This window comes from Pyrus communis, chromosome 6 (assembly GCF_963583255.1).
Source record: "Pyrus communis chromosome 6, drPyrComm1.1, whole genome shotgun sequence".
In the NCBI taxonomy this organism is placed as follows: Eukaryota; Viridiplantae; Streptophyta; class Magnoliopsida; order Rosales; family Rosaceae; genus Pyrus; species Pyrus communis.
In genome coordinates this window covers 13,205,230-13,229,946 of record NC_084808.1, presented here as the reverse complement: position 1 = coordinate 13,229,946, position 24,717 = coordinate 13,205,230, and the positions used below count along the sequence as shown (strand labels likewise).

The following is a 24,717-nucleotide window of genomic DNA, read 5'->3' as shown; positions in this document are numbered from 1 at the left end:
AGGCGGCCCGCCCCTGGCTCATATTGATCACGACGAGGGTGTCGAGGAGTCTCCAAAAGACGGAAATCAATATCATCCGTGACTGGAACTGGGGGTGAGATAAGATAAGCGGCAAAGGAAGCTAGATTGGAAGATCCGACACCACCGACAAAGGATTGCTCACGCCGGAATTGCTCGAAGGAGAAAGCTAACTTAGCATCGAAGTCAGTAGATATCACGGCTGAGAGGTCGGCGTTCGCGGCGTCGATGGAGTTTCGAAGGAGGTTGGGGAGGTCCACCAAGGTAGCTTCAGCGGCAATGAGACGTGCATCCATGGTTGTTAAACGAGTCGTCGGAGCGTGACAGGGCATACAAGAGGGAATCGAGGATCGAGCAAGATGATACCAATTGTTATGATCCAAACTCAGAACCTTAACTCAGACCTGCAAGTATATGACAATGGCGGATGGAAGAATATAGAGAAGAGCTAGAGAAGTAGAGAGAAGAGTATTTTTTTCAATATATTTCTTTTATGAATATTCGTACCCTTTTCCCTTTCACAAGTGACTACATATATGGTTCCCCAAAACTCTCAAAACTAGCTGGCATAACTAATTGCAAAACAACTTAATCAAAATGCTTATTTAATTGCTAAATTATGATTAAGATAATCACAGATATAACAAGGGGGTGGAGGGAAGCTGGCGAGGAGCTAGGTTTAGGATTTTTTTTTTTTGGGGGGGGAACGAGGGGGGGGCGGGGAGGAAGATGGCACCGGAGCTTTTCGTTTTTTGGGGTTTTTTTTTTTTTTTTTTGTTATTTTATATTTTTAATAAATTTGTTAATTATTTATTTTGCTACTATTTTCATGTAGCTAATTGGATTTTATGAGCATATGTGGTTATCAAAATTAACCATTAACTAGCAATAATCAAATAGGTTTTCAATTGCGATTTATGTGAGTTAGTAAACAACTTTTATGTAATCAACATCATTTTTACTCTGATTCTAGATAATTTAGTAACAGCTTCAGCATGAATCCAATTCTGAATGCACTCCATTTCATCTCCTCCTCAATTCAATTCCTCATACTCTGATTACGGATTAATAAACAAGCCATAAGATTAGTGTCAAAGGAACCAAAGAATTCATCACACCATATTCCAAGGCCCACCACAATAACAAAAGGTAAAACTAGGTAGATACAAACAGGCTCTCATGTTGTCCATGTAGAAGCCTTCTTTTGAATTCCCGGTATCCTATATTCATATTTGCTAGTTCTGATCACGCTTCATTTCAAAAGTTTAATACAAGGAGTGAGATAATTGAACAAATAATTGTAATTGACAGACAGTCATCAAATAACACGGGCACAATCACCGGTCTCGCATATCATAACCGCTATCTCTTGGTTTAACTGACTAGCCAACTCAGGATGGATCTTGCTGTACTCTTCCCTGACAAATGATGCAGCTTCTTTGGCATGATCAGTATCTACAAGTGCAACACAGCAACCTCTAAATCCAGCACCACTGAACCGTGCTCCATACACACCAGGAGCCCTTAGAAGGATCTCACGCAATTGTATCAGCGGTTCAGAACCTTAAACAATTACAACATCAAGTTAAAAACCCCTTGACCAAGTTACAAAATCCATTTCTTAAGTCCAATTTAGCTTAGCATTTGAAGTCAAATTTCAACATAATCGAGAAAAATTCATCAATTTTGCAGAGCAAGTTGAAAATGAAGCAACCGGTGGTAACATTTCAGATGCAAAAGATCGCAAAGTTAGCAAAGAAACAGCATTGTCAAAGCAGCGTAGCCCATTTCTAATGGTGATTTATATGGAAAAAATACCAGATAATCAGTTAAATGTGCATGTTAGTACAGATACCATCAGAAGCAAATCACCATGATCCTCTACTTTCATGGGCAGACAAGAGTTCAAGGATCAAAAGAAAATCAGTCAAATGGTAAGGGTAATTAAATATAGTCCCGGTGCTGCCCAAACAGCAATATAAAACTAGGTTGTTTTAAGGCCATCATTGGTACTAGTGATTTGGCTTGACGAGGCTTCATTCCTTTAATGATTTCAATTGGATATCCCTATCATTTTCTGTGCACTGTGATTAGGAATATTAAGGAGGATGCTTAAGAAAACAAACCAGTAGCTATGAACACACGAGAGAGTAATTAATACCGCATTCATAGTTCTCAATAGAACTTAGGCCAGATTCTGAAATGAGCATTCCAAAATCTTTGAACCTGCCTGAAGCCCAAGCTTTGAGTCCTGGAAAAAATCAGTATGTTAAGTAGTTATAAATCATAAAGCAAAGAATAACATAGAAACTAAAAAGACGTCATACTTTTGAAATTTAGATTATTGACCATGTAGATATGGTAATACCTTTGCTAACCCGCATATTCTCTGAGAAATAATGCTCTGCTCTCTTTGCTAGAGGAGGTTCTAATATGTGCTGCAAGAGAGTTATGGATAAGTCATCACGCCCTTGTATTTACATGCCAACCATTGAAATGTTAACGTGCGCATACAAATATTATTTTCTATTTATTCTTTGTTCATTTTTCTTTCATTAAATAATATATACTACTGTTAATGGCCAGCCAACCCTTTTCCTAGTAACAGCATTTCAAAAGAATCAAAACAACATACAATGACAAATGGTCAGGTGTTGTAGACAAAGTTTCTTACCTTGTGAGTTTGATAAACTTCTGGGTCAACTGTTTGTAGGAGGAAAAAGGCAGTCAGTCAATATCATTTTTCAAAAAATAGGAATGGATATTAAACTTGAGAAGGTGAGGTAAAGGTACTAGCCATTGGATAGGAGTGGCTCTGCTGCACCATCTCCGGATGCACTGGTTAAAGGAGAAAAAAGTATGTCAGCCAGGGATCAATAGTCTGAACAAGAGGAAGACAAATATGGAGTTGGGTATAGCATTTAACAATAAGATGGAGTTGCATGAAAAATAAATGGATGATGGCATATGGATTCAATGCCAAACCACCGCCAACCAAAAATGACTAAAAGAAAAATATCATGGTCAAGATACTTGATTAAAATCAAGAAGGGTAAATTTGTTATCGGTTACAAGGGAAATGGATCTTACTTCAAAAGGACTGTTGCAGCTTCTCGACACTCTGCAACTCGGTGATTATATCCAGGATTTGCGGTCAAATTATGCTTCAACCCTGAAAATGCCAATAATATTTTGTATGCTTCCTGCCACTCAGTATCGTGGTTCTCCCCCAGTTTTGGTGGGTGTATAAGATTATGTTCCTTAGTCTGCACATGCAATCTACATTGTGAGACACCTGTTGCTAATACTCAAAATTAGAGCAGAATCTGATATATGTGGTTATAAACGGAAATAGATCAAGAAAATGAATAAGACGTATCAGATTACAATCTGTAGTATAGCAAAAGAAAAAACTTAAAAAAACAATAAAAAAAGATTGCTTAAAAATAAAAGCACCTTACGGATAAGAACGGTACTATGCTTTGAGGTGCAGACAAATTCCCCTTTATGGTAATCTAAGTCTTAAGTGTTACTTTGTTTCAAAGTTCATATGGTTGAAGTTATAATATTAAGCTTACAGCTTTCTTTGGTACAATCTTTAGTTTCAAAGGATTCAGAAAGATTATATCACATTGTGAGTCCATCCATTTATAATCACAAATTAAACTTCTAACTCTGAAATCATATGCTTAGCCCTTTTATGTATAATATTAAAAATCGTTCAATCTATAAGAGTTAGTGTAATCTGAATCAGGCACAAGCAAATCTTTCTGGACGATCATTACAAAAGAGCAGCCAGAATGTAACTTTTATAAGAAATCAACCATATATTCAAAATGCTAAAAGATTCAGTAATAGAAATCATGAAGATGACTGGATCATTCAAATTAGTGTAATTTAACAAATATACAGACTGCACTTGAAATGAATCCAGTAAATAGAAATTTTTTTATTAAAACATAAAACACAATTTTCACGCACTACCTTGCAGTTCATGCACAATAGACAACCATAGCTCGAAAGCAATATGGCTGATTGATCCAATATACCATTTCGCAAGCCCCAAAATTCATTTTCAATCAGCCTACAATAACCAAAGTTCATTAAAAGGTTTGATATGGCAAAAGAAATATAGAAAAAGGGTACTTATAAAGTTCTCTATTACTTTAAGTTGAGGACTGGATATATAAATCACTTGGAATCATAAACTAAATGTTAAAGAAAAAGGGAAGGTTTTTTTAAAGTTTTGTTAAAGAAACGAAACTTTTTCATAAAGAGAAGACAGTATAGATTGATTTCTGAATGCTGGGCGTTAAAGGAGCACAAGCGAAATCAGTTGGAATCATAAACTAAATGTTAGAAGCAGAGTGGTAAACCAACAAATTGTTATGCAAAGAAGGTGATTCTCATTGCACGTGTCTGTAATGTAACCTCCCAATAATGTCAGTTTGACGTGCTGGACCCTCTAGTACTAGAGAGAGGACTTCCTGTAAGGGGGGGTTTGTGTGTCAAAGTATAAACTAATTGTTGGTCCAAGTGTTGGACTCTCAAATGCTAAAGAAACCTACCGATCATACTCAATATTTTCTTCAGGAGACACTGTTAAATTGTTTGCAGTTTCCAAAGCCAGTAGGTAAGCTACACCGACCTGTCAAACGTGTAAATGCAAGATTAACGGGTTGGATGTTACTGGAAGTGACTCTCCAAAATAAAGAAATGAAGCCCCACAAGATGAATACTACAAAAACAGTCTTTAATCAAGATCATTCTTCTGATAAAAATAACGGATGTGTGGCATATTAGTTTGTTTTACTTCAAAGTTCACTTCAATTCAAATCGTAAACTGATTCCAAACACCAACATTAAGTCTCAACTGATGCAGTCGTTGAATATAGCATGCCATATTTCTTAACTATAACCTAGCTCCAGTGTCCAAAAATAATGGTAGCTACTATTGGGATGGAATATCTACTAAATAGCTATCCTTTAATGTGAAAACTCATCCTTTTGGACAAACACGTCTACAGCTCTGCTTCGTAGTTTCTTACATTCATATAAGTTTAGAAGTGGGCAATTGTACAAATGCAAAACTGGTTAACGTGTGGGTTTTTGGTTTGTGTTTGAATTTCTTTGCATGAAAGATATAATCAGTCAACTACGTTTGACCTCTTATATATAGGACTTATTCACTACTTTTGTCACCCATAAAGCAATATGAAATACATAATTCTTCTATTTACACCAGCAAATATTCGAAAGAGAAAGATGCAAACCTAGTCCAAGGAAGGTATACAACACAAAATCCTTGGAAACAATCAATCAAAATCTTTAGGTTTTACAAAGAGTAATAACACATAGCACTTCCTGACACAACTCATATTTTTATGGCGTCTTAGTCGTAATGGGAATCTTTTGTATACAGTCATCTTTCATTGTCATCATTTAACAACAAAGGAAATCAACAAGGAAGACAACTTACAGCGGCAGAAGAGCTAAGGCCTGAACTGTCCATACCATCAGGACCACTTATATATCCGATGATACCCTACAACATGTGAAACAAATGATAACTATTTAATGAAAGATTTGTATGAATCATCAAAAAAAGTATCAATGGAAAGAAAAATGCCACTCAAATAGTTTGTACCCAGGTTTTGCACACGAATCTTCAAGATGGATGGTTGTTAACTAACAAGCCTAACACCAAGTTTGTAATAAATTGAAGTCATGGATGGAAAAATGGAAGAAAAGTCTGTGGATGGTGGACGTGAATATTTCTTCGTAGCCAATTCATAATTATGCTTGAGGCAACATGGACAGTGCAACATCAAGAAGCAATCAAGATGCTTATTTGTACAGGATGTGGTGCTGCCTAAGATACCATAAATTTAGTTGTAATTCTTTAAGGTAGACCATCCCGAAATTGTACACCTTGTAAAGCCCAGATGGAGATAAAAGCTACCATGTTGAGGGCCCTTTGTCCAAGTTTGCTCATTGTTTATGTCCAACCAAGACATTTTAACAGGCAATGGTAGAACGGCAAATAGTATGTCTCAAAGAAAGGAATAGCAAAAGCTAGCTTAGGCAACCCCAAGTAGCATAACAGTTAGGTGCCAGAAAGAGCTGGCATCCTCTAGAGATCTGTTACATACTTGCTATACATTTATAATCATGTTTTTCAAATGTATGCAATCTCCACAACTGACTAATCCAAGATACATAAAAGATATGACCATAAATCATACATCTGGAGCAAATCAAATGAATGTAACTGGAGGCAACCTTCCATTTATGAGGTTCCCAGTGCCTTGATACCAAATGGCTTACTTGAGTATCACTCAATTCATATCACTGAACACAAGCTACAAAATTGGCCATAGTTCTAAACTGTGCACAAAAGTGCTCAGAAATGCCTGCATGTCCAAGTAAAACTAATCTTGTGACTTTGTCAATTCCTGAAAATGTATACCGTGTCGAGCCCAGAAGGAGATAAAAGTGACCATATACTGAGGACCCTTTGTCAAATTCTGCTTCCCAACTGGCATATTTTTAACATGCAAGGGTAGAAAGGTAAATCAAACAGAGGGGTGTGTCTTAAGAAGTTAAAGAAAGGAACACCAACAGGAGCTTAAGGAGAGAGTTAGGCAACCTGAAGTAGCATGACAGTTAGGTGTTTGAATGAGCTGGCTTCACATGCTTCAGAAACGATAGGGCCATAAATCATAAATCTGGAGCAAATCAAAATAATGTAACCGGAAAGAATCTTCTATGCATGGTCTGCCCAGTGCCTTGATACTCAAATGACCAACTTGATATTCAATTTAAGATAACTGAAAGCAAACTATGGAGTTCTGCCATAGTTATTCTTTTACCATAAGAAACCAAAACAGAGGTGAAAAAAATGCTCCCATGGGCCAATCAAGAAGTGCAGAGAAACAATATGTTCAGCAAATCAAAATAGTAATAAATAATTCAACTAATCAGAAGAAAAAAAAAAGAGAGAGGTCATTAAAGAATTATCTCTAACCTGGGCAAGGGAGATTTGTCTACTCTGTAATGCATATAAGGCTCCTTTTGCATAACTTCCCCAATTGCTTTCCTCATCTGTTTTGGAAGCAACAGTTGCACTCTTCCAAGGGAATTGAACTTCATCAACTCTATAAAAGCAATAGGAAATAATCAAGTTCACCAAATGCCACATGATTACAGATTGTAATCCAAGTAAACTAATGACTTACTATTTGAAGAAAGTTCATACAGAAATAGGAATACTCAAGAGACATAGATCAGTTGTTAAATATATATCTTACTGAAGTAGATTCCTGTCAACTTCAGTAAAGTTACAATTAATAAAATACAAAAATCGTCTGCCTTTTCTTTCAGTGTTCACTTCCACAGAACAGTGAATTATGTCTTCCTTTTCTTATCTATTTTGCATCTTGAATTCTTTCCTTCAATTACTTCCCTGAAACCCAAACTTGAAAAATTCTAACACCAAACGCTGCCCAGAATTCTCAGTTCTTTACATCAATCGGCACATCATGCTCTACGTACTTACCTAATCATTTATCATTTAACCCTAATTTTTCTGCAATTTACCATTTCATATGTGCCACTTTAGGTTGTTGTATCTGGAAACTTGAACTAACTGCTCTTGTTTCCTTTTGGGAAAAAAAACCCTGAACTTTGAGAATATAGTACCGGAGTAAATACATAAACGATCAGGCAAGAAAACAGGGTATCAGCACTGCTTTCTAAAGGGACACCTCACTCTTAGATATTTTCTGTTATGTAACAGCTGTAAATTAGTTACATGTGTTTTGTTGTTAATCACAATGTTAGTGGATAATCTGGTGTCATTAGTTACTAAGCTTATTTAGCAAAGTGTATATAAAACCTCCTGTATTACTTCCTGATTAAGAAATGAAGTACAGAAAGCATTCTTTCTATCTTGGTATCAGAGCCAGGTTTTCAACATATGCTTTAAAACTGACAAATACAGAGAGAACCTCAGATTTTTCCTTCAGAGGAAACAACCAAGTGTATTTAGTAAACTCATCTACAAAGAGCACATAGTATTTGTAGCCACTAACAGAGAGCACTGGAGCTGGGCCCCAAACATCACAGTGAATCAACTCAAGACTGGCAAATACAACACTAGTACTAGAAGAAAAGGGTAACTTGTGATGTTTGCCTATGGCACAATCTGTGCAAAAGAAATTTACAGACTTGTCACCACTGTGAGCAAGTGAAGCTTTATTTAAAATCTTCCTAAACATTGCTATAGAAGGATGCCCAAGCCTCCTATGCCATGTCTGAAGTGTAGCTTTAGTACTGAAAAAGGCTGAGTGTGCAGAAGTGGAGGGAATGCCTTGGAGAGGATAGAAACCTTCTCTAACTGGTGGATTTCCTCACAATAACAACTATTCTGGTGGTAAAAATCCTTGCCAAATCAGTCATTCCATTGAGCATGAAGCTATTGATTGTTATGAAAGGATGAATCATGCTTTTGCTGGTAAAATACCTCCTGCCAAATTAGCTGCTATGTGTGTGCATACCAATTCCAAAGCTACCTTCCCACTTGGACAGGTACCCCAACGTTGGTGTGACAATGTCTCTGCCATTTCTTTGGCATCCAATCCCCTGTTTCATGCTTGAATGAAACATGTGGAGATTGATTACCATTATATAAGAGAACTTGTCTTAGCTAATCTGATTCAAGTTCAACATGTCAGTACTCATCATCAAATTGCAGATATTCACACCAAGGCACTTTCCAAGGCCAGATTCAAGTTGTTACAGTCCAAGCTTTCTCTCGGGTCTCCTCCGTTTAGCTTGAGGGAGGGTCAAGGGACACCTCAATCTTAGATATTTTCTGTTATGTAACAGCTGTAAATTAGTTACATGTGTCTTGTTGTTAATCACAATGTTAGTGGTTAATCTGGTGTCATTAGTTACTAAGCTTATTTAGCAATGTGTATATAAACCCTCCTGTATCACTTCCTGATTAAGAAATGAAATACAGAAAGCATTCTTTATATCTCTTTCCTCATCCATGACTCGAATCATTAGTGTCATAGGGGTCACCCTTTTCAAACAACCAAAGCCTACTTAAGGGTCCAAGCTTCTCCACATTTGTAAAACTACAGGCTCCTCAACTCAATTCCTTGCTAAGTGTTTGACAAGGCCTTGATGCCAACAGTTACAACATGTTCGTCATGCACATAAACTTTTACCTGACCAAACCTTTTCAAGGCAACACTAATTAAATATCTTTATTACATATAACCCAGTCATATGACCCCCAGTATCGTCAGTGAGGTATATTACTGCATGATATATACATTCAGTCTTCCACACATGTGATGATTCAATCACTAGTATTTTTAAGGTGCAGCATTGTAACGGGTATATTTTTCTTTCAGCCATGTTGTGTATAGTTTTGTTTCTGACAGAAACCTTTCAATTGACATTTGGCATTAGGAGAAGCAAACAGTTAATTGAATAGAAATTTCGTGCTTGATATGTACAAATCCTACACACTGTAAGTTTATGGTTTTATATATTATTGAATAGAAATTTCTAACTAGACAGTCCTGGAAAACTGATTTTTCTTTTTTTTTTTACTCAAAACTAGCAAAAGTTTACCCTCTCTTTTTAGGAATAACAGTTTTTGCTCAAAATTCTGAAGACCGCCAAAATTGAGTGCATAGGACGCCCCAAACTGAAGGCCTAGACACCCAACCGAAGGCCTATGCACCAAAATGAAGGCCGTAACACGTAATATTTGGCTATTCTTTAGTACATTTAAAAACTGTTATTTTCTAAAAGGTGTAGATGTCTGCTAATTTTGATAAAACTTTAGAACTCGGTAAGCATGCATTTGAAATAAATAAATGAAAGAATGCACAAAATTTAGAAATACCATGAGAAAAGACCCACACCTGAACCTACATTCACCTTTAAACTGTCCTGAACGCAGTATAACCTACAGCAAGAGTTCAATGGCTCAGCAGGCAGATGACAGTGGAAATAACAATCAAGAACAATTATGAGGGAAACTAACTTAAATGTTTAACTTTCATGGTTTAGTTTATAAGTTTCTGTAGTATAAGTTTTCGATCAATGCCTCATATATCCAAAGCATTCGCAGAATTTTGAGATTTCGTTCTTCATGACAAACAATGATTCAGCTTTGGGTCTGAGCAAACAAATTCATGCTATGATGAGATACTCTATGAATCATTCAAAGTCCCAAAGGATTCTAAAAGCCTTAGGAATGTATGCACAAATAGAACCTTTTACAAATCTGCAATCGCAAATGGAACTTTTTCACTCAAGGAGCAGTAAACAGGTAATAAAACATGTTTTATGACCCCCTTAGTGCTCCTTTATTGTCTGTTAGTGTCCCTTCATGACAAAGTTCTATCTTTTTATTGAAAATTTGTAAAAGGTTCTATTTGTCCATATTTCCTAAAATTTTAAGATTATGTTTTCTGATGTGACTGCATCTTAATTTACATTCCTAGAAATTACATGTCTTCTTAGAAGTTTCTTTATTCTTGGTTTTAATATAGCAGTGAAAAGAATAACCATTGAACACGGCTCTTTGCTTTGAAAGAAAATGATTAGTTGAACTCGCGCTATTACTTGTTACTTGGATTCATGTTCTATGGTAAACACAATGTAAAGTAAAAACAACTAACACCACAACTGGATTTCTAGTCTCGTAAGGTTAAAAATAGTATATTCGGTATTTACCTGAGTGTCACCAGAAGGAACAAAACCTAAAAGTATCCCCTTGTTAATTGCCATAGCTGATACAGTCCCGCCCTGCAACCATTTAAAATAAATGGATATACTTTTTTCGTGTTACCCAAAAGTAAATTTAATGGACACAATAAAGTATGGTATCTCACAGACAGCTTGATAAATTAAGCAATCAACTATAACAAGCGCAATTGTTACATATGATTCTATGAACAGAGACTTGGTAATCACAAGGTAATGAATAACAAAGCCTATGGACACAAATTATTCTTTTATATGAAAAAAAAAAAGTCAATTTTGAAATCCTACTGAAAACGAGAGCATCAAAGGTCGACAAGCACATAATGAAAAAAAAAGCTACCTAACACTAACCTGATGATCGATATGAGCTCCCAATGGACAAATCCGATAAGGAGAAACAACAACCCGAACTTCTTTCCTACCTGTCCCAGCCATTTCTGAAACTATCTGTCTAAGTCCATTTAACTGTAGCATACAAAAGAACATGTACATTAATATCATTACCATACAAAATAACATTAACGATCACGGAAACATTGCAAAATGATAATACAGAGGCCAAAGATGTAATCCAAAGAATTCCACCCACAGTGAAGAACAATTCCAAGGCAAAGTCTAATAAGCATTCAAAAAATTGGTCCATGCTTTTAAATGACCAATGCCAACCCAATTCTTGCTTCGAAAAGCTAGAATATTTCAGCTAACCAGTCGTTATGTATCAGATTGGACACAATTAAACAAGTGACTTCAATTCAATAAACCAAATGCTCCAATTTTATGAGTCTAGCAAAGCAGTCAGCTAAGCAATATTACTACTATAAGCCAAGCTAAGGTTTGAACCCGAAACAGGGTTGACGAGGAACACCAATCCACCACTCCGCAAAGCGGTCAGCTTTAAGTTTTTACGGTTGCCATTGTGTTTTTTCCGTAAAAGATGACAACAACGCTGGCTGCTTCCTCCCAAAAAACTAGAATGTGGATAAAAAATGCATGAACCCTAATGAAATCATACAGGATCAAAGAGTACCTGAGTTTCAGAAGGCCAAGACGATCCAGCCATCTTCACAAATGATCTCTCAGAACTGAGCAATCCAATCCAATCGACCCTTAAAATGCAAATGCAGGATCGGTTTATGGTGCAGATTTAGCATAAGACATTTTTGGATCTCAGGGTGGGGCAGAGACAAGAGATGATGTGAAATTCAAGGAAAATCATTGTTGGACAGACTGTAGTGAGTTAGGCCTATCCGCGGTTTAAACGTCATATCATCTGTTTTCCGGTCAAGTAATGTAAATCAAAAAAATGTGTCACCAGATGATATTAAAATATACGTTAATCAACGTTTAAATAATAATTTAATTATTAATAATTATATTTTTTTTGTTTACAAATATAATTTTAAAAATCTGATCTTTCTAACATTATTCTTATTTAAAAGTGCTCGTAACCTTGTCAAAAAACGGTTCTAGAGTTGATTCTGGAGTGTGCTTATGTAAAAAAAACAATTTTGTACTCTATTTAAAAGTGGTTAAGTTAGCAATACTTTTACGGGTAAAAAAGAAAAGTTGAAAGGGTACCCTCAAGGTCAAATAATAAAGTCGGTGGAGATCCATAAGGTATCATTTTAATGTCTTGAATGATTGTCTTGAACCTCCAAGGTGTAAAGCACTTTGTCAAAGATGGCACCAGTCTTTACGTTCAACTTGAAAGTATGCCTTTTTGCAGGGCGCAGAGCTTCTCGAAAAGAAGAGTAGCACCACCAAATTTTGGTGCATCTAGGGTGGACACGGTGCAGTTCGGTGCGATTCCACCCCTAAATTGAAATCGGAATTGAAAAATATCAACAATTTGGTTCGGTGTAATTCTGCTTAAATTTATTACTAAAATCGTACAGTTCGATCTGCTCCGATTCTGGTTCGGTTCTTACCGGTTTACGGTTCTAAGTGTAAATGGAGACAATATAACATTTGTTAGTAGCCTTGCTCAATTATTGAAATTGAGTTGGAAGACAGATACCAAAGAACAAATATAACAGTAAAACTGATTAAGTGGGAACAAAGAAGCAGCAAAACCAAAATATGTAAAAAATCTCAAGTATAAAAGTAAGGAGCATGCCAATAAAACATAAAAACCCAAGGCATACACATGGAAGAAGCATTGCACCTCATTTCAGCAATTATTTGTATCAATAAACCCAAATGATATAAGCTAAGGAGCGTGCCAACTATAGATTAAAAAAAAACCACATAAGCTATTAAATATCTGCCAATTTTTTTGAAATGGCAGAGAACTCCCAAACTCCTCCTTTAACAGGTTATTCCCTGAAGTTTGTTGTTCAAGAGGAACTCCAATAGAGCTAACTTGGTGAAACTAATTTTTCAACCTATTATACCATGTCATGTGTGTATATATATAATTAATATATACAGTTTGGTTCGGTTCCGGCCGATTCTTGTTCATTTGAAACTGGAAACTAAACCGGTTTGAACAGCCCGGTTCAGTTTTTGACTCAAAGTTGACTTTTCTGATCAGCACGGTTCTTTTCGATTTTTTTTCATGCGGTTTTACGGTTTAGCAGTTTTTATGCTCACCCCTAGGTGCATCGACAATAATCAGTTACGATTCTCGTCACAAATAACAAAATCACCAACAACTTCGTTATTAATAATAGACCCGTTGAAATTGATCTTCAAGTTTTGGCGCAGGTGGAATCCAATTGATAGGTCTATGTTTGGATGAGGAAATTCAAGGTTTTCTAAGAATTATAAAATGATGAAAATTTATATTTTAGGATTTGTCAATTTTCTTGTTTGGCTAACCTAAAAGAAATAAGAAAATTTAAATACGGAATTTAACGTGCATCTAGAGTCATTGATATATATATATATATATATATATATATATATATATGTTAGAGATAATAGATAGAAATTGTACTAGTGGAAGCAGTGGTGGTGGCAACGAAGATGGTGATGACGTTGGTGGGTAGTGGCGGCGGCAATGTTGGTGATGATAATAGATGGTGATGGTCGTGGCAACAATGATGATGGTTGGTGGAGGTGGCAACAACAATAATGATGGTAGGTGGCGATGTCGGTAGTGGTGGCAACGACAGTGTTGATGGTGGTTGGAGGTGGCAGGGGTGACAGTTTTGATAGTGTTAATAGGTGGTGGTGGCAGCAATGGTGATGATGGTTGGTGATGGTGGCAATGGAGGTTGCGCTAGGGATGGTGGGCGCTAGCAGCTATGGTTGTGGCGGCAATGATTAAGGTGGGTTGACAACAGTGATGGGAGCAAAAATGATGGCAACTCATGGTTGAGTTTTTTTATTTATTATTATTTTTTAAACTCTTACTCAAGTCAGAAATGAAAACTATTTACATAGAATTTAAACTTGGGATTTGAGTTAAGCTACACAATATCACTTATGTTTGCTACCCACACGACGAGCGAATCATCACTCTTCAATTGAAGGCGTGTGAAAACCAATACTTTGGTTCCAGCTCTGGATTCATATCTTGATTTGCCGATGTTGAAATTTTGTTCTACCTAGCCCTGGGTGGTGGATGAAGTGTAAGATTTGCCTTTTCTTCTATATTGATAGGTTAATTGCTGGTAATTTTGAGTTTTGTAGCTAGTTTGAGTGAGCAATTTCTATTTGCGGTATTTAGTTGTAAATACTACAATTGCTCATGTTATGTCTGCATGAGTGGCGTCTTATTTGTATAAAAAAAATAAAAAAATAAAAATCATGGCTTATTGTAATTAAGCATCCTTGTCCATTTAGACTTTGTCATATGAAATAATCAGCCATTACAAAAAATGAATTTTGTTTCATAAACAACTAACTAAATCACAGCCCATTGGGCTTTAGAAATTTCCTCACATGCTAAAGAACAACACACGTCATAAAAAACAATCAAAAGTAAAAGCGGTTAAAATAAAATTAAATATTTAGCTGTTGGAATTTAAAATCCAAAGCTATTAAATATTTAGCTATTAATCAAATCGATAAAGATAATCGAAAAGGGCAAATTAGTCAATTTCCAATTCACAGACTCCATTTCTACTTAAAAACTGATTGAATTAATTTCCACTTCCTGTCTCTCCCAAATCCATCCAAGCCTTCGCCTGTCCCCCTCTCTCCTAGGCTCTGCGACAATGGCAACCGCCATGAAGAAGGTCGAGAAGATCCGCCAAATAGTGCGCCTCAAGCAGCTCGTGATGCGTTGGAAGTTCATGAGCCTCCGCCGCTCTGTCGTCTCCTACGACAACTCCAACGCCCTCCCTCCTCTCGGCTTAAACCGGCGCATTCCCTCCGGTTTCTTGGCGGTCTACGTTGGGCCGGGGAGAATCCGGTTTGTGATCCCTGCCCGATTCGTGAACCTCCCAGTCTTCGTCGGATTGCTGAAGAAGGCCGAGGAGGAGTTGGGATTCCAGAGCAATGGAGGGTTGGTCTTGCCTTGCGAGGTTGTGTTTTTCAAGGAGATGTTGTGGTTTTTGGAGAAAGATGAGAGCAGGTTTGGACGGTTGGGATTGGACGAGTTATTGAAGATGGTATCTGAAGTGGGTTTTGTTGATTCGTGCAAGGACTCGGCGAGGAATGCTGGTGCGAAGAATTCGGGTTGCCATGCCTTCACTCCTCTCCTGCAGAGATAGTAAAGTTTTTTCCTAGATCTCATTAGAACTAAATCTAAATGTCTCTAATGCCTTTGGTTTTTTTGGGAAAAAGGTTTTTAGTGATTAGGAGAATTATAAATGGAGATTGGTAGGGATGCCAATGCGATGTGCTTTGATTGGTTTTTTTTTTTTTTGTTAGGGAGTTTTGTTTCAATGACATCCTTGAAAGCCCTGGTTTGATGGGATTTCAATGAGATGTAGTTGTTGAACTCGTCTGCTTTTTTAGGATTTCTTGTCTTTTTTCAGGCATCAAGTTGTTTGAATGATGGTGTTAGTTGATGAGGCATCAAGTTGTTTCAGTGATGGTGTTAATTGATGATGAAATCTTAGGAGTTATGTTTAGTCCGAGCAATATTCTAATCTAAACGTAAAAGTTACAATGATTTGGCATTCGACTCAATTCAATTGCTTTCAATCCGGCCTCAAGTTAGTAAATTAAAGAGTGTAGTTTATCATGATTCATGTTTGGAGTTAACTTCTCTTCCTAAATTAAATTCATTAAAATTGGATGTAGATCGACATGTAAAATTCATAGCAGCTTGTTGTGGAAGGATTCTGAAAAATATTATATAGTCTAAATATATATAATAATCAATAATCCCATTGGAACTATCTCACTTGTAAAAATAATTATTATTTGTCATCAGAATAATCTCCAGTTGGATATAAAGATAAATAATTATTGAGGTTTCTTATCACAAGAATCTCCAGTTGAATAGGGATAAGGTTTAATCAAATTGGTCATGAGGACTCGGCGTAAAATTTGGTGATTCACCGTAATATTCTCTTGTAAGAAAAAACCTTCAACAAAATTAAATTGTGCATGAAATGCGAAATTCAGTTAAACATAACTTCTATCAAACATGGCCCCTAAAACAAGGGCAGATACAAAAGTAAAACAGAAGAGTGCAAAATTCGTCACTGTGTTAGAACTTCAACTTGAATATAATTAAAATAAATTTCTTTGGAACATAAACATAAAACAAGGGCATATATAAAAGTAAAACAGAAGAGTGCGACAACAATCATTGTATTAGAAATTTAAGTAAATCAGAGTTTTACCAGAAAATTAGAAGTCGAGATTAAATTCTAAAGATAGTTTTTCGACTTGATATATAATGCATGAATTGCAACTTTTACATAAATTTAATACATGCAACATACAATAGTGTTGTAGGACTACCTAATATAAAAATGTACTTTTGAAATAATTGGGATTAAAGAGGAGAGGGGCAAAATGGTGATTAGAAAGATGAATTTGTTCGTTTTTAATTGTTAAAGAGTTGCAGATGGAGACAGACAGACAGAGGACGATGATACGATTTGATTACTGGAAACTCCACGTGAACTAGTACTGGCTACGGAAACGTGCTACGGCCAGTTTACGAAAAAGCAAAATTTCAAACCATCTTCCAACGATTGCATATTATCCTGCCCACTCCACTACCTCAAAACACATAAGAGCAAGCCCAGCGTGCGCTATAGCTCGGGGGATAGTGTGTGGGGAGGGCTCAAGCGTGGGCTAGCCTGTGGGGAATTGTCAGCCCGAGAGCCTGAGAGCCATGTGACGTCAGTCTGACGCCATGTGACGTCGGCCTGGCGTCAGGTAATTTTAAATTTTTTTTGTGTCAGGCGCGTGCACCCCACTCGCACGTGGGGGCACGTCGCTGACACAAAATCAGAAGAAAAAAAAACCTTTGTCAGTTACCGTTGGGAAGCCACGTGGCTTCCCACGGTCCGTTAGATCTCAACGGTTATTTATTTTGGACCATTCGATCTCAACGGTCAAAAAAAAAATCTTATTTAATATCCACTGTTCGATCTGAGATCAACGGTGGATATTAAAATGCTTTATAAATAAAAAAATAAAAGAAAAAATAGTTTTAAAATTAAGAAAAGTTACCGTTGTGACACGTGGCATAATCTGGAGTGTTGGAATTCAAATTTTTTTATATCCAATGGCAGAAATTAATTAATTGAATAAAAATTTAAAAAAAATTCAAAAAAATTCAAAAAAATTCAAAAAAAAATCTGAAAAATCTGAAAAAAATTGTAAAAAAAATTGTTTTTACTTTTCTATAAATACCTTCTCATTATCATCTACCTTACACAACAATTTCATATTTTCTCAACTACTTTCAATCACATTCCTTTCTTTGTCTCAAAGTTTGAATCCATTTTTTTTTTCAACAAAATGATCACTGGTGCAGGTACGAATTGGTCGCTTATTGAAGATGTTGCGTTGTGTACTAGCTGGGTTGAAGTTACTCATAGTTCGCTTACGGGTAATGAGATGCAGTTGCGAGAAATGTTGAGTCTTATTCATACCAATTTTCTTGAGAAAATTGGTGGGAAAAGAACCAAAGCATCGATATCCAGTCGTTGGAAATTACTTAGCCAATCGTTTAGTACGTGGAGAGACGCCTTGGCATAAGCTAGTAGTAATATTCGAAGTGGGGAAAATTACTCGGATCAGGTAACAATATATTATTTATTTGTTACCTACATAATTTATTATTTATTGTTTGTATTATTTATTTGTTACCTACTTACATTATAATTATGTTGTTTGTATTATTTATTTGTTACCTACATAATTTATTATTTATTGTGTCACATCCCAGCCCGGGGCGGATCACTTCCCGGGCCCGCTCCACCACCGTAGCACGATATTGTCCGCTTTGGGCTTACCATTCCCTCACGGTTTTGTTTTTGGGAACTCACGAGCAACTTCCCAGTGGGTCACCCATCATGGGATTGCTCTAGCCCTCTTCTCGCTTAACTTCGGAGTTCCTACGGAACCCGAAGCCAGTGAGCTCCCAAAAGGCCTCGTGCTAGGTAGGGAAGGGAATATACATTTAAGGATCACTCCCCTGGGCGATGTGGGATGTCACAATCCACCCCCCTTAGGGGCCCGACGTCCTCGTCGGCACATTTCCGGCCAGGGATTGGCTCTGATACCAATTGTCATATCCCGGCCCGGGGCGGATCACTTCCCGGGCCCACTCCACTACCGTAGCACGATATTGTCCGCTTTGGGCTTACCATTCCTTCACGGTTTTGTTTTTGGGAACTCACGAGCAACTTCCCAGTGGGTCACCCATCATGGGATTGCTCTAGCCCTCTTCTCGCTTAACTTCGGAGTTCCTACGGAACCCGAAGCCAGTGAGCTCCCAAAAGGCCTCGTGCTAGGTAGGGATGGGAATATACATTTAAGGATCACTCCCCTGGGCGATGTGGGATATCACATATTGTTTGTATTATTTATTTGTTACTTATTTTCATTATAATTATTTATTTGTATCATTTATTTGTTACTTATTTTCATTGTGTAGGAACTTCAAGCACAAGCTTGGTACGCTGCCAAAACCAAAAGCAAAAATAAATCATTCAATCGGTGGGAATGTTGGAATATTGTCAAAGATTGTCCTAAATTTAGAGTTGTGCCAGTCGGTCCAGAAGTGCACATGAACAGCACCCCTCTACACTCTACACCCGATCATGTCTCGCATGTTGATGAAGATGATGTAGAAGAAGTGTCCGAAACGCCCTTCCCTGAACAAGCGTCGGGTTCGACCCGTTATCTAATTAGGCCTCAAGGTAAGAAGGCTTCAAAGAGAAAAGGGAGTGCTTCCAAGAACGATTATGCAAAGTTCATGGAAGAACTTACTCGCCAAGGTGAATTGACTTTGGCGAGGGAACTGGCGAAATATGAGGGTGATAAGGCTAGAGATGACGCAAAAGCTGCAGCTATTGAGAGAGAATTTCAGGCTAATGAGAGAGAAAGAGAGCTACTTAGGCAAGAAAGGGAACATGTTAGAGAAGAAAGACGGGCTCAACAAGATCGTGAGATTATGAACACGCCTTTAGAAGGGAAGTCTCCAAATTCCAAATTTTTTTGGAAGTCAGAGAAAGCGGACGTGGTGCAAAGGAGGCGTGCAAGAGAAGGGATAGCAAGCCAAGGTGGTCCTAGCACCACAAGAGAAGATCATCCTAGCACCACAAATTGGTTAAGTGAGGATGAATAGAGTACTTTTTGTAATCGGAGCCCATAATTTTCCAATCACTTTGGGTTTAATTTATTATTTATTGTTTGTATTATTTATGTTGTTTCCAATTTATTGAATATTTATTCAAATTAATTTGGTAAGTTATTTATACTAAGAGAATATTTATACTAAGAGAATATTTATTGAAATGACAAAAACACACCAAATAAAATTACATAACCATACGGAATAATTAAAAACTCACCAAAAAAATTACATAAACATACCAAATAATAAAACACACCAAATAAAATAACATAAACATACCAAATTCAAAAAAACACACAAAATGAACTTAATTATCTTCAGCTTGTTTCAATGCCCACTGGTGCTCTATCAAGTCAAGTTGTCGGACATTGTGCATGTCTGGCATTTGAAATGCAGTATATCGTTGAATGAGCCTTTCATTGTAACGTCCATCCCTTTGTAATGGCTCATGTTGCACGGGCTCATCAGTGGTGTCATGAGCACAATATATACGTGTTCTTGAATTGTTCATCGTGTTTGGCTCATATTCATCAACGGCTTCATAATCGTACTCATCTTCCACAATCATGTTGTGAAGAATGATGCACGTCATCATGATGGATCGAAGCGACTCTACATCAAACAATCTGGCAGCACCCCTGACGATCGCCCAGCGAGCTTGGAGGATACCGAAACAACGCTCCACATCCTTCCTGCACCCCTCTTGACAGCTTGCAAAGTGTTTTTCCTTTGCACTCCGCGGACGTGGCACTGTTTTGACAAATGTTGACCATCGCGGGTAAATGTCGTCAGCTAGGTAGTATGGCCCGTCATACATACGTCCGTTGACCTCATACGTCACTTTTGGTGCCTTTCCTTGCAGGACATCGTTGAACACTGGGGATTGGGCAAGGACGTTGATGTCATTTTGAGCTCACGAGACCCCGAAAAAGGCGTGCCAAATCCATGTATCAAAAGATGCCACCGCCTCCAGAATGATACTTTTTGCTCCTTTTCTGTCCCCGTAAGCGCCTTGCCATGCGCTTGGACAGTTTTTCCACGTCCAGTGCATACAATCAATGCTTCCAATCATCCCAGAAAAGCCACGCATCTCCGCCTTCTTCAACAGCCGTTCCAAGTCCATGTTTGTAGGTTTGCGGAGGTACTCAGCGGTGTAGATAGATTCAATTGCTCCGCAAAACCTTATCAGGGACTCAAGAATGGTTGATTTCCCCATCCTCGTTATCTCATCCACTTGGTCTGCAGATGCTCCATATGCAAGCATCCGCAAGGCAGCAGTAATTTTTTGCTCAGGCAGTAAACCCATAGCACCAAAAACATCTTTCTTTTGCACGAAGTAAGAATCATGGTTGCAAACAGCAATCATGATTTTGTTGAACAAATGTCGTTCCATTCTAAAACGACGTCTAAAGTACGTATCAGGGAATGCACTATTAGGAATAAAATAATCATCCAAGAGTTCCATACCTCGTCATTGCCTGCTTCTATCAAGGTTTCCAGAACGGCTGGGTCTGCAGATCTGAGTCATACCTTGGACGACTCGACGAGAATGTGAGGCTCTGCCCATTCTTACTTCGTCATCTCTCCTTTGACACTTCTCATCCTCTTCCCTCTCATTTCTTGCCCCCTGGTGATTGAACATTGCTTCTGATTCGTTAAACAATTCTTCCTCTTCCTGATTGAATTCCCACATCATCCTTGAGGAAGAAGAAGAAGACATTGTAAGAAAGAAACAGAAACTATGAATAATGATACAGATTTTTGTGAATAAGAAAGTAGAAACTATGAATAATGATAGAGATCTTGAGAAAATTGGTGTGAGATTTGTGAGGATGGATGGTGGATTATATAGAGGATTCAGAAAGGATTAGGTTGTACATAATGCCACGTGTCATGCCGTCATTCGTTACAAATCTGATGGAAATCTATCCTCAAAGATTGTGAATAGATTATGACACGTGGCATGCCGTCATTCGTTAAAAATCTGATGGAAATCTATCCTCAAAGATTGTGAACAGATTATGACACGTGGCACGACTTGATTGGTTAATAATCTTATCAGAAATCCATCACCAATAATTGTATTTTCAGATAATGACACGTGGCATAACGAGTACAATTAAAAAATTTATCGGAAATCCATCCCCAATAATTGTCTTTTCGGATTTTATGACAAGTGGCGTAACGACAACGATTAAAAATCTTATCCGAAATTACAAATAAAATTATTTTGTATTCTTTAATAATACTTCGGATAATGACACGTGGCGCAACGAGAACGATTAAAAATCTTATCCGATATTACAATTAAAATTATTTTGTATTATTTTATAAATAAAAAAATACTAATATTTTATTGCCTATTGCCAGGGCTATTGAAGTGTAACGGTGGAGATGCAAATTCTATTGTCAGGGCTATTTACTGTTCATTAGGTGGATTGAATAGTGCATTGCCTGGGGGGAGGGCTCCAACGCTAGAGTTGCTCTAATGAAATTACTTGTTATGACATAGCTAAGTTGTTTAGAATAATGATAATAGTAGAAAGATCAAAGAAAATATAAAGAAAGGTTTACTTTTTTATTTACGCTCAGTTCGAACTAGAGGAAGTATGAAGAACGGTTGACAAAAAGATGTTCTCTTTAGACTGTTTGGTAGCCATTTTGAAAATTGAAAACAAAAAACTTAAAATTGAAAGCCAAATTTTGGAGTAGTTTTCACCTTTTAATCTTCAATCTAAAAAATAAAAAACAAAAAAACGAAATAATTATTAAATAGCACTTTAGTAGTTTAGATGAAAAGTTACACTGCAACTACAAATCACATGATCCAAGTTGGCCTAGTAAACAACCTCATTTTCTTAATTATTGTTATCAGCAGTTATTTTTAAAATTTGAAGTCATAAACTTTCTCTAAAAAACTTAAGGGCTCGTTTGAAAAGTACTTTTAAATTACTAAAAACTTTTTTTTTTTTTTAAGAAACAATATTATCTACATCAAGCAAGGATTGAAATATCGGCCGATATATCGATATTTTCAACAGTCGATACCGATACTAGGGGGTAAGGTCATATCTTCCCCTATATCGACTATATATCCCCGATAAGTGCGATATCTCTGATATTTTGCCGATATTCTCAATATTTCCCGATACCTATAACAAAACCCAAAAAAATTCAAAAGTTTTGAAACAAATTGAAACCCAAAAGATTTTTTGGAGGTATGTGAGCAATGATTAGATATGTGTGAAGGCTTTTGGCAATATCCAATTCAAAAGATTTTTTGGATTATCCATTAATTATTACTATAAAGAATCTATGCACAATTAATTGAGGGGAAATACGTGTCTTATCTGAAGAGAAAGAAATACACAAATCCAAATATTAAATTTCTGGTCAAATATATCTTTAATACCCGCAAGAAAATGATGCACATGTGTCTGAGCTTCTTGTCGAACTCTTTATCATTTAATATTTGTTTTGTTTTTTGGTTGTTTCTTTTTCACTTTTTAAAGTCAGGCAATTGGCAATATGCAATGCACTGCCCATATACCTCCAAAAAAATCTGACTACCTTTATTTCCATCAAAGCCAGAGAATCATCCAAATGGAATCCATAAAATAAAGTCTGCAAAGGCTAGATACCATTGTCCCCCAACCCCCAAAACTTCCCATTGTAATCATGAGAGAAGCCCTCTTTAAATCAGAGGCTGTTTTACTTTTTTTGGGGCACCAAATCTTCACTTCTCTTCTTTCTCTGTGAGCCTTTCAATTTTTATTTAATCTGCGAGCTTCTTTCCTTGTTTGCAAGTTCTCTTTGACTGCTGTTTTAGGTATGTGGCTCTCCCTCATGGTCTGTATTATTTTTATGATAGATTTGATATTGTAAGTTAATTTAATATATTTAAGTGTGATAGATTAAAAATGGCAAGTAGTAGTAGACCGAGTGGAGCTAGTGTGCCTGGTGGTCTTGATGTGGCATGGAAATATGCTCGTCCAATAAAAGGCAATAAACATGGCACAATATGCACGTTTTGTGAATCCATATTTCAAAGTGGTGGAATTACACGATTAAAGTATCATTTGGCCGGATTTGATCCACATAAAAGTGTAAAGAAGTGCAAAGAAGTACCACCAGATAGTAAGAATGAGGTAATTGCATGGATAAAGGATAAAGAGTCTAGCAAACAACATAAGAAATTTATTGAAGAAAACATAAGATCTACAGCAAGAAGGGGATACGTGGGCAATAAAAGTAGCAATCCTGTTGATGATGATGATGATGAGGATGGATATGCATATTCTCCAAACATGCACCCTGCGGAGAAAGAAGATTACCTTGCTGCCATTAGAGCGTCAAGGGAAGAAGAATGGTTTAGACAAGGAGGAGTTTACGGAATGGGAAGCAAATGATTTGCAAGGGGAGCAAGTGGTAGTAGTCAACCGCAATACCGTCGCACTCAAAGCCTTCGAGACCCACTCCAATCTCCTCCGGTACCAATGCCACACAAGAACACTAGAGCAAAACAGAGAACAATCAAAGGCATGATTAGAAACTCAGCAGAGGTACTTGGAAGATACTGTAGCAAATTCTTCATACTTGAGAATGTGGCTCCTCAAAAAGCAAGCTCCCCTCGTTTCAAGAACATGATTACTGCAGCCCAACAAACAGGTTTTGCTTTATTCCTTATGACTTTCCTTTCTTGAAGTTCAATATTCTAAACACACCAATTGCTAATATGAGTTTGATTATATTAGGTCAAGGCGTAGCCACACCATCGCCGTATGAAATAAAGCATAAGTACTTAGATATGGAACACACAGACATGCAAGCCTATGTGGAAAAGGTAAAGGAAGATTGGGGCGTGTATGGATGCACCATTATGAGTGATGGATGGACTGGCCTGACGAGGTTGTCCATAATAAATTTCATGGTCTACTCAAATGGGAAAACAATTTTTTTGAAATCAGTGGATGCTTCAAATAAAACCAAGGATGCAAAGTACATCGCCAAATTGTTGAAGGATGTCACAAAAGAGGTTGGTCCGTCGAATGTTGTTCATATTGTCACCGACAATTGTTCAGCCTTTGTTAAGGCTAGAGAGATAATGATGGAGCGGTATCCTATTTATTGGACTCCTTGTGCTGCACATTGCATTGGTCTAATATTTGAAGATATTGGGAAGCAAGAGT

At 37.1% G+C, this 24,717-nt stretch overlaps 3 protein-coding genes across 3 annotated transcripts; 1 reads left to right on the top strand and 2 right to left on the bottom strand.

Moving 5' to 3' along the window:
• Positions 1–1,103: 1,103 nt before the first annotated feature.
• LOC137737642 (galacturonokinase-like) lies at positions 1,104–12,047 on the bottom strand. Its single transcript, XM_068477183.1, has 14 exons — positions 11,837–12,047; positions 11,161–11,274; positions 10,780–10,851; positions 9,963–10,006; positions 7,046–7,175; positions 5,498–5,563; positions 4,587–4,666; positions 4,003–4,102; positions 3,109–3,284; positions 2,816–2,856; positions 2,693–2,721; positions 2,387–2,456; positions 2,180–2,269; positions 1,104–1,581 (listed from the first exon to the last, which is right to left on the bottom strand). The coding sequence occupies exons 1-14, from the start codon at positions 11,867–11,869 to the stop codon at positions 1,337–1,339; spliced, it is 1,290 nt and encodes a 429-aa protein (XP_068333284.1). The 5' UTR covers positions 11,870–12,047; the 3' UTR covers positions 1,104–1,336.
• A 2,925-nt stretch (positions 12,048–14,972) lies between these two features.
• Positions 14,973–15,470, top strand: LOC137736065 (protein SMALL AUXIN UP-REGULATED RNA 51-like). Its single transcript, XM_068475404.1, has one exon. The coding sequence runs from the start codon at positions 14,973–14,975 to the stop codon at positions 15,468–15,470; it is 498 nt and encodes a 165-aa protein (XP_068331505.1).
• A 4,365-nt stretch (positions 15,471–19,835) lies between these two features.
• Positions 19,836–20,795, bottom strand: LOC137736063 (uncharacterized; the record flags this gene model as incomplete). Its single annotated transcript, XM_068475403.1, has 3 exons — positions 19,836–19,906; positions 20,027–20,440; positions 20,510–20,795. Coding segments are annotated over 3 exons (771 nt in total), but the record flags the coding sequence as incomplete, so codon positions are not given.
• Positions 20,796–24,717: the final 3,922 nt, after the last annotated feature.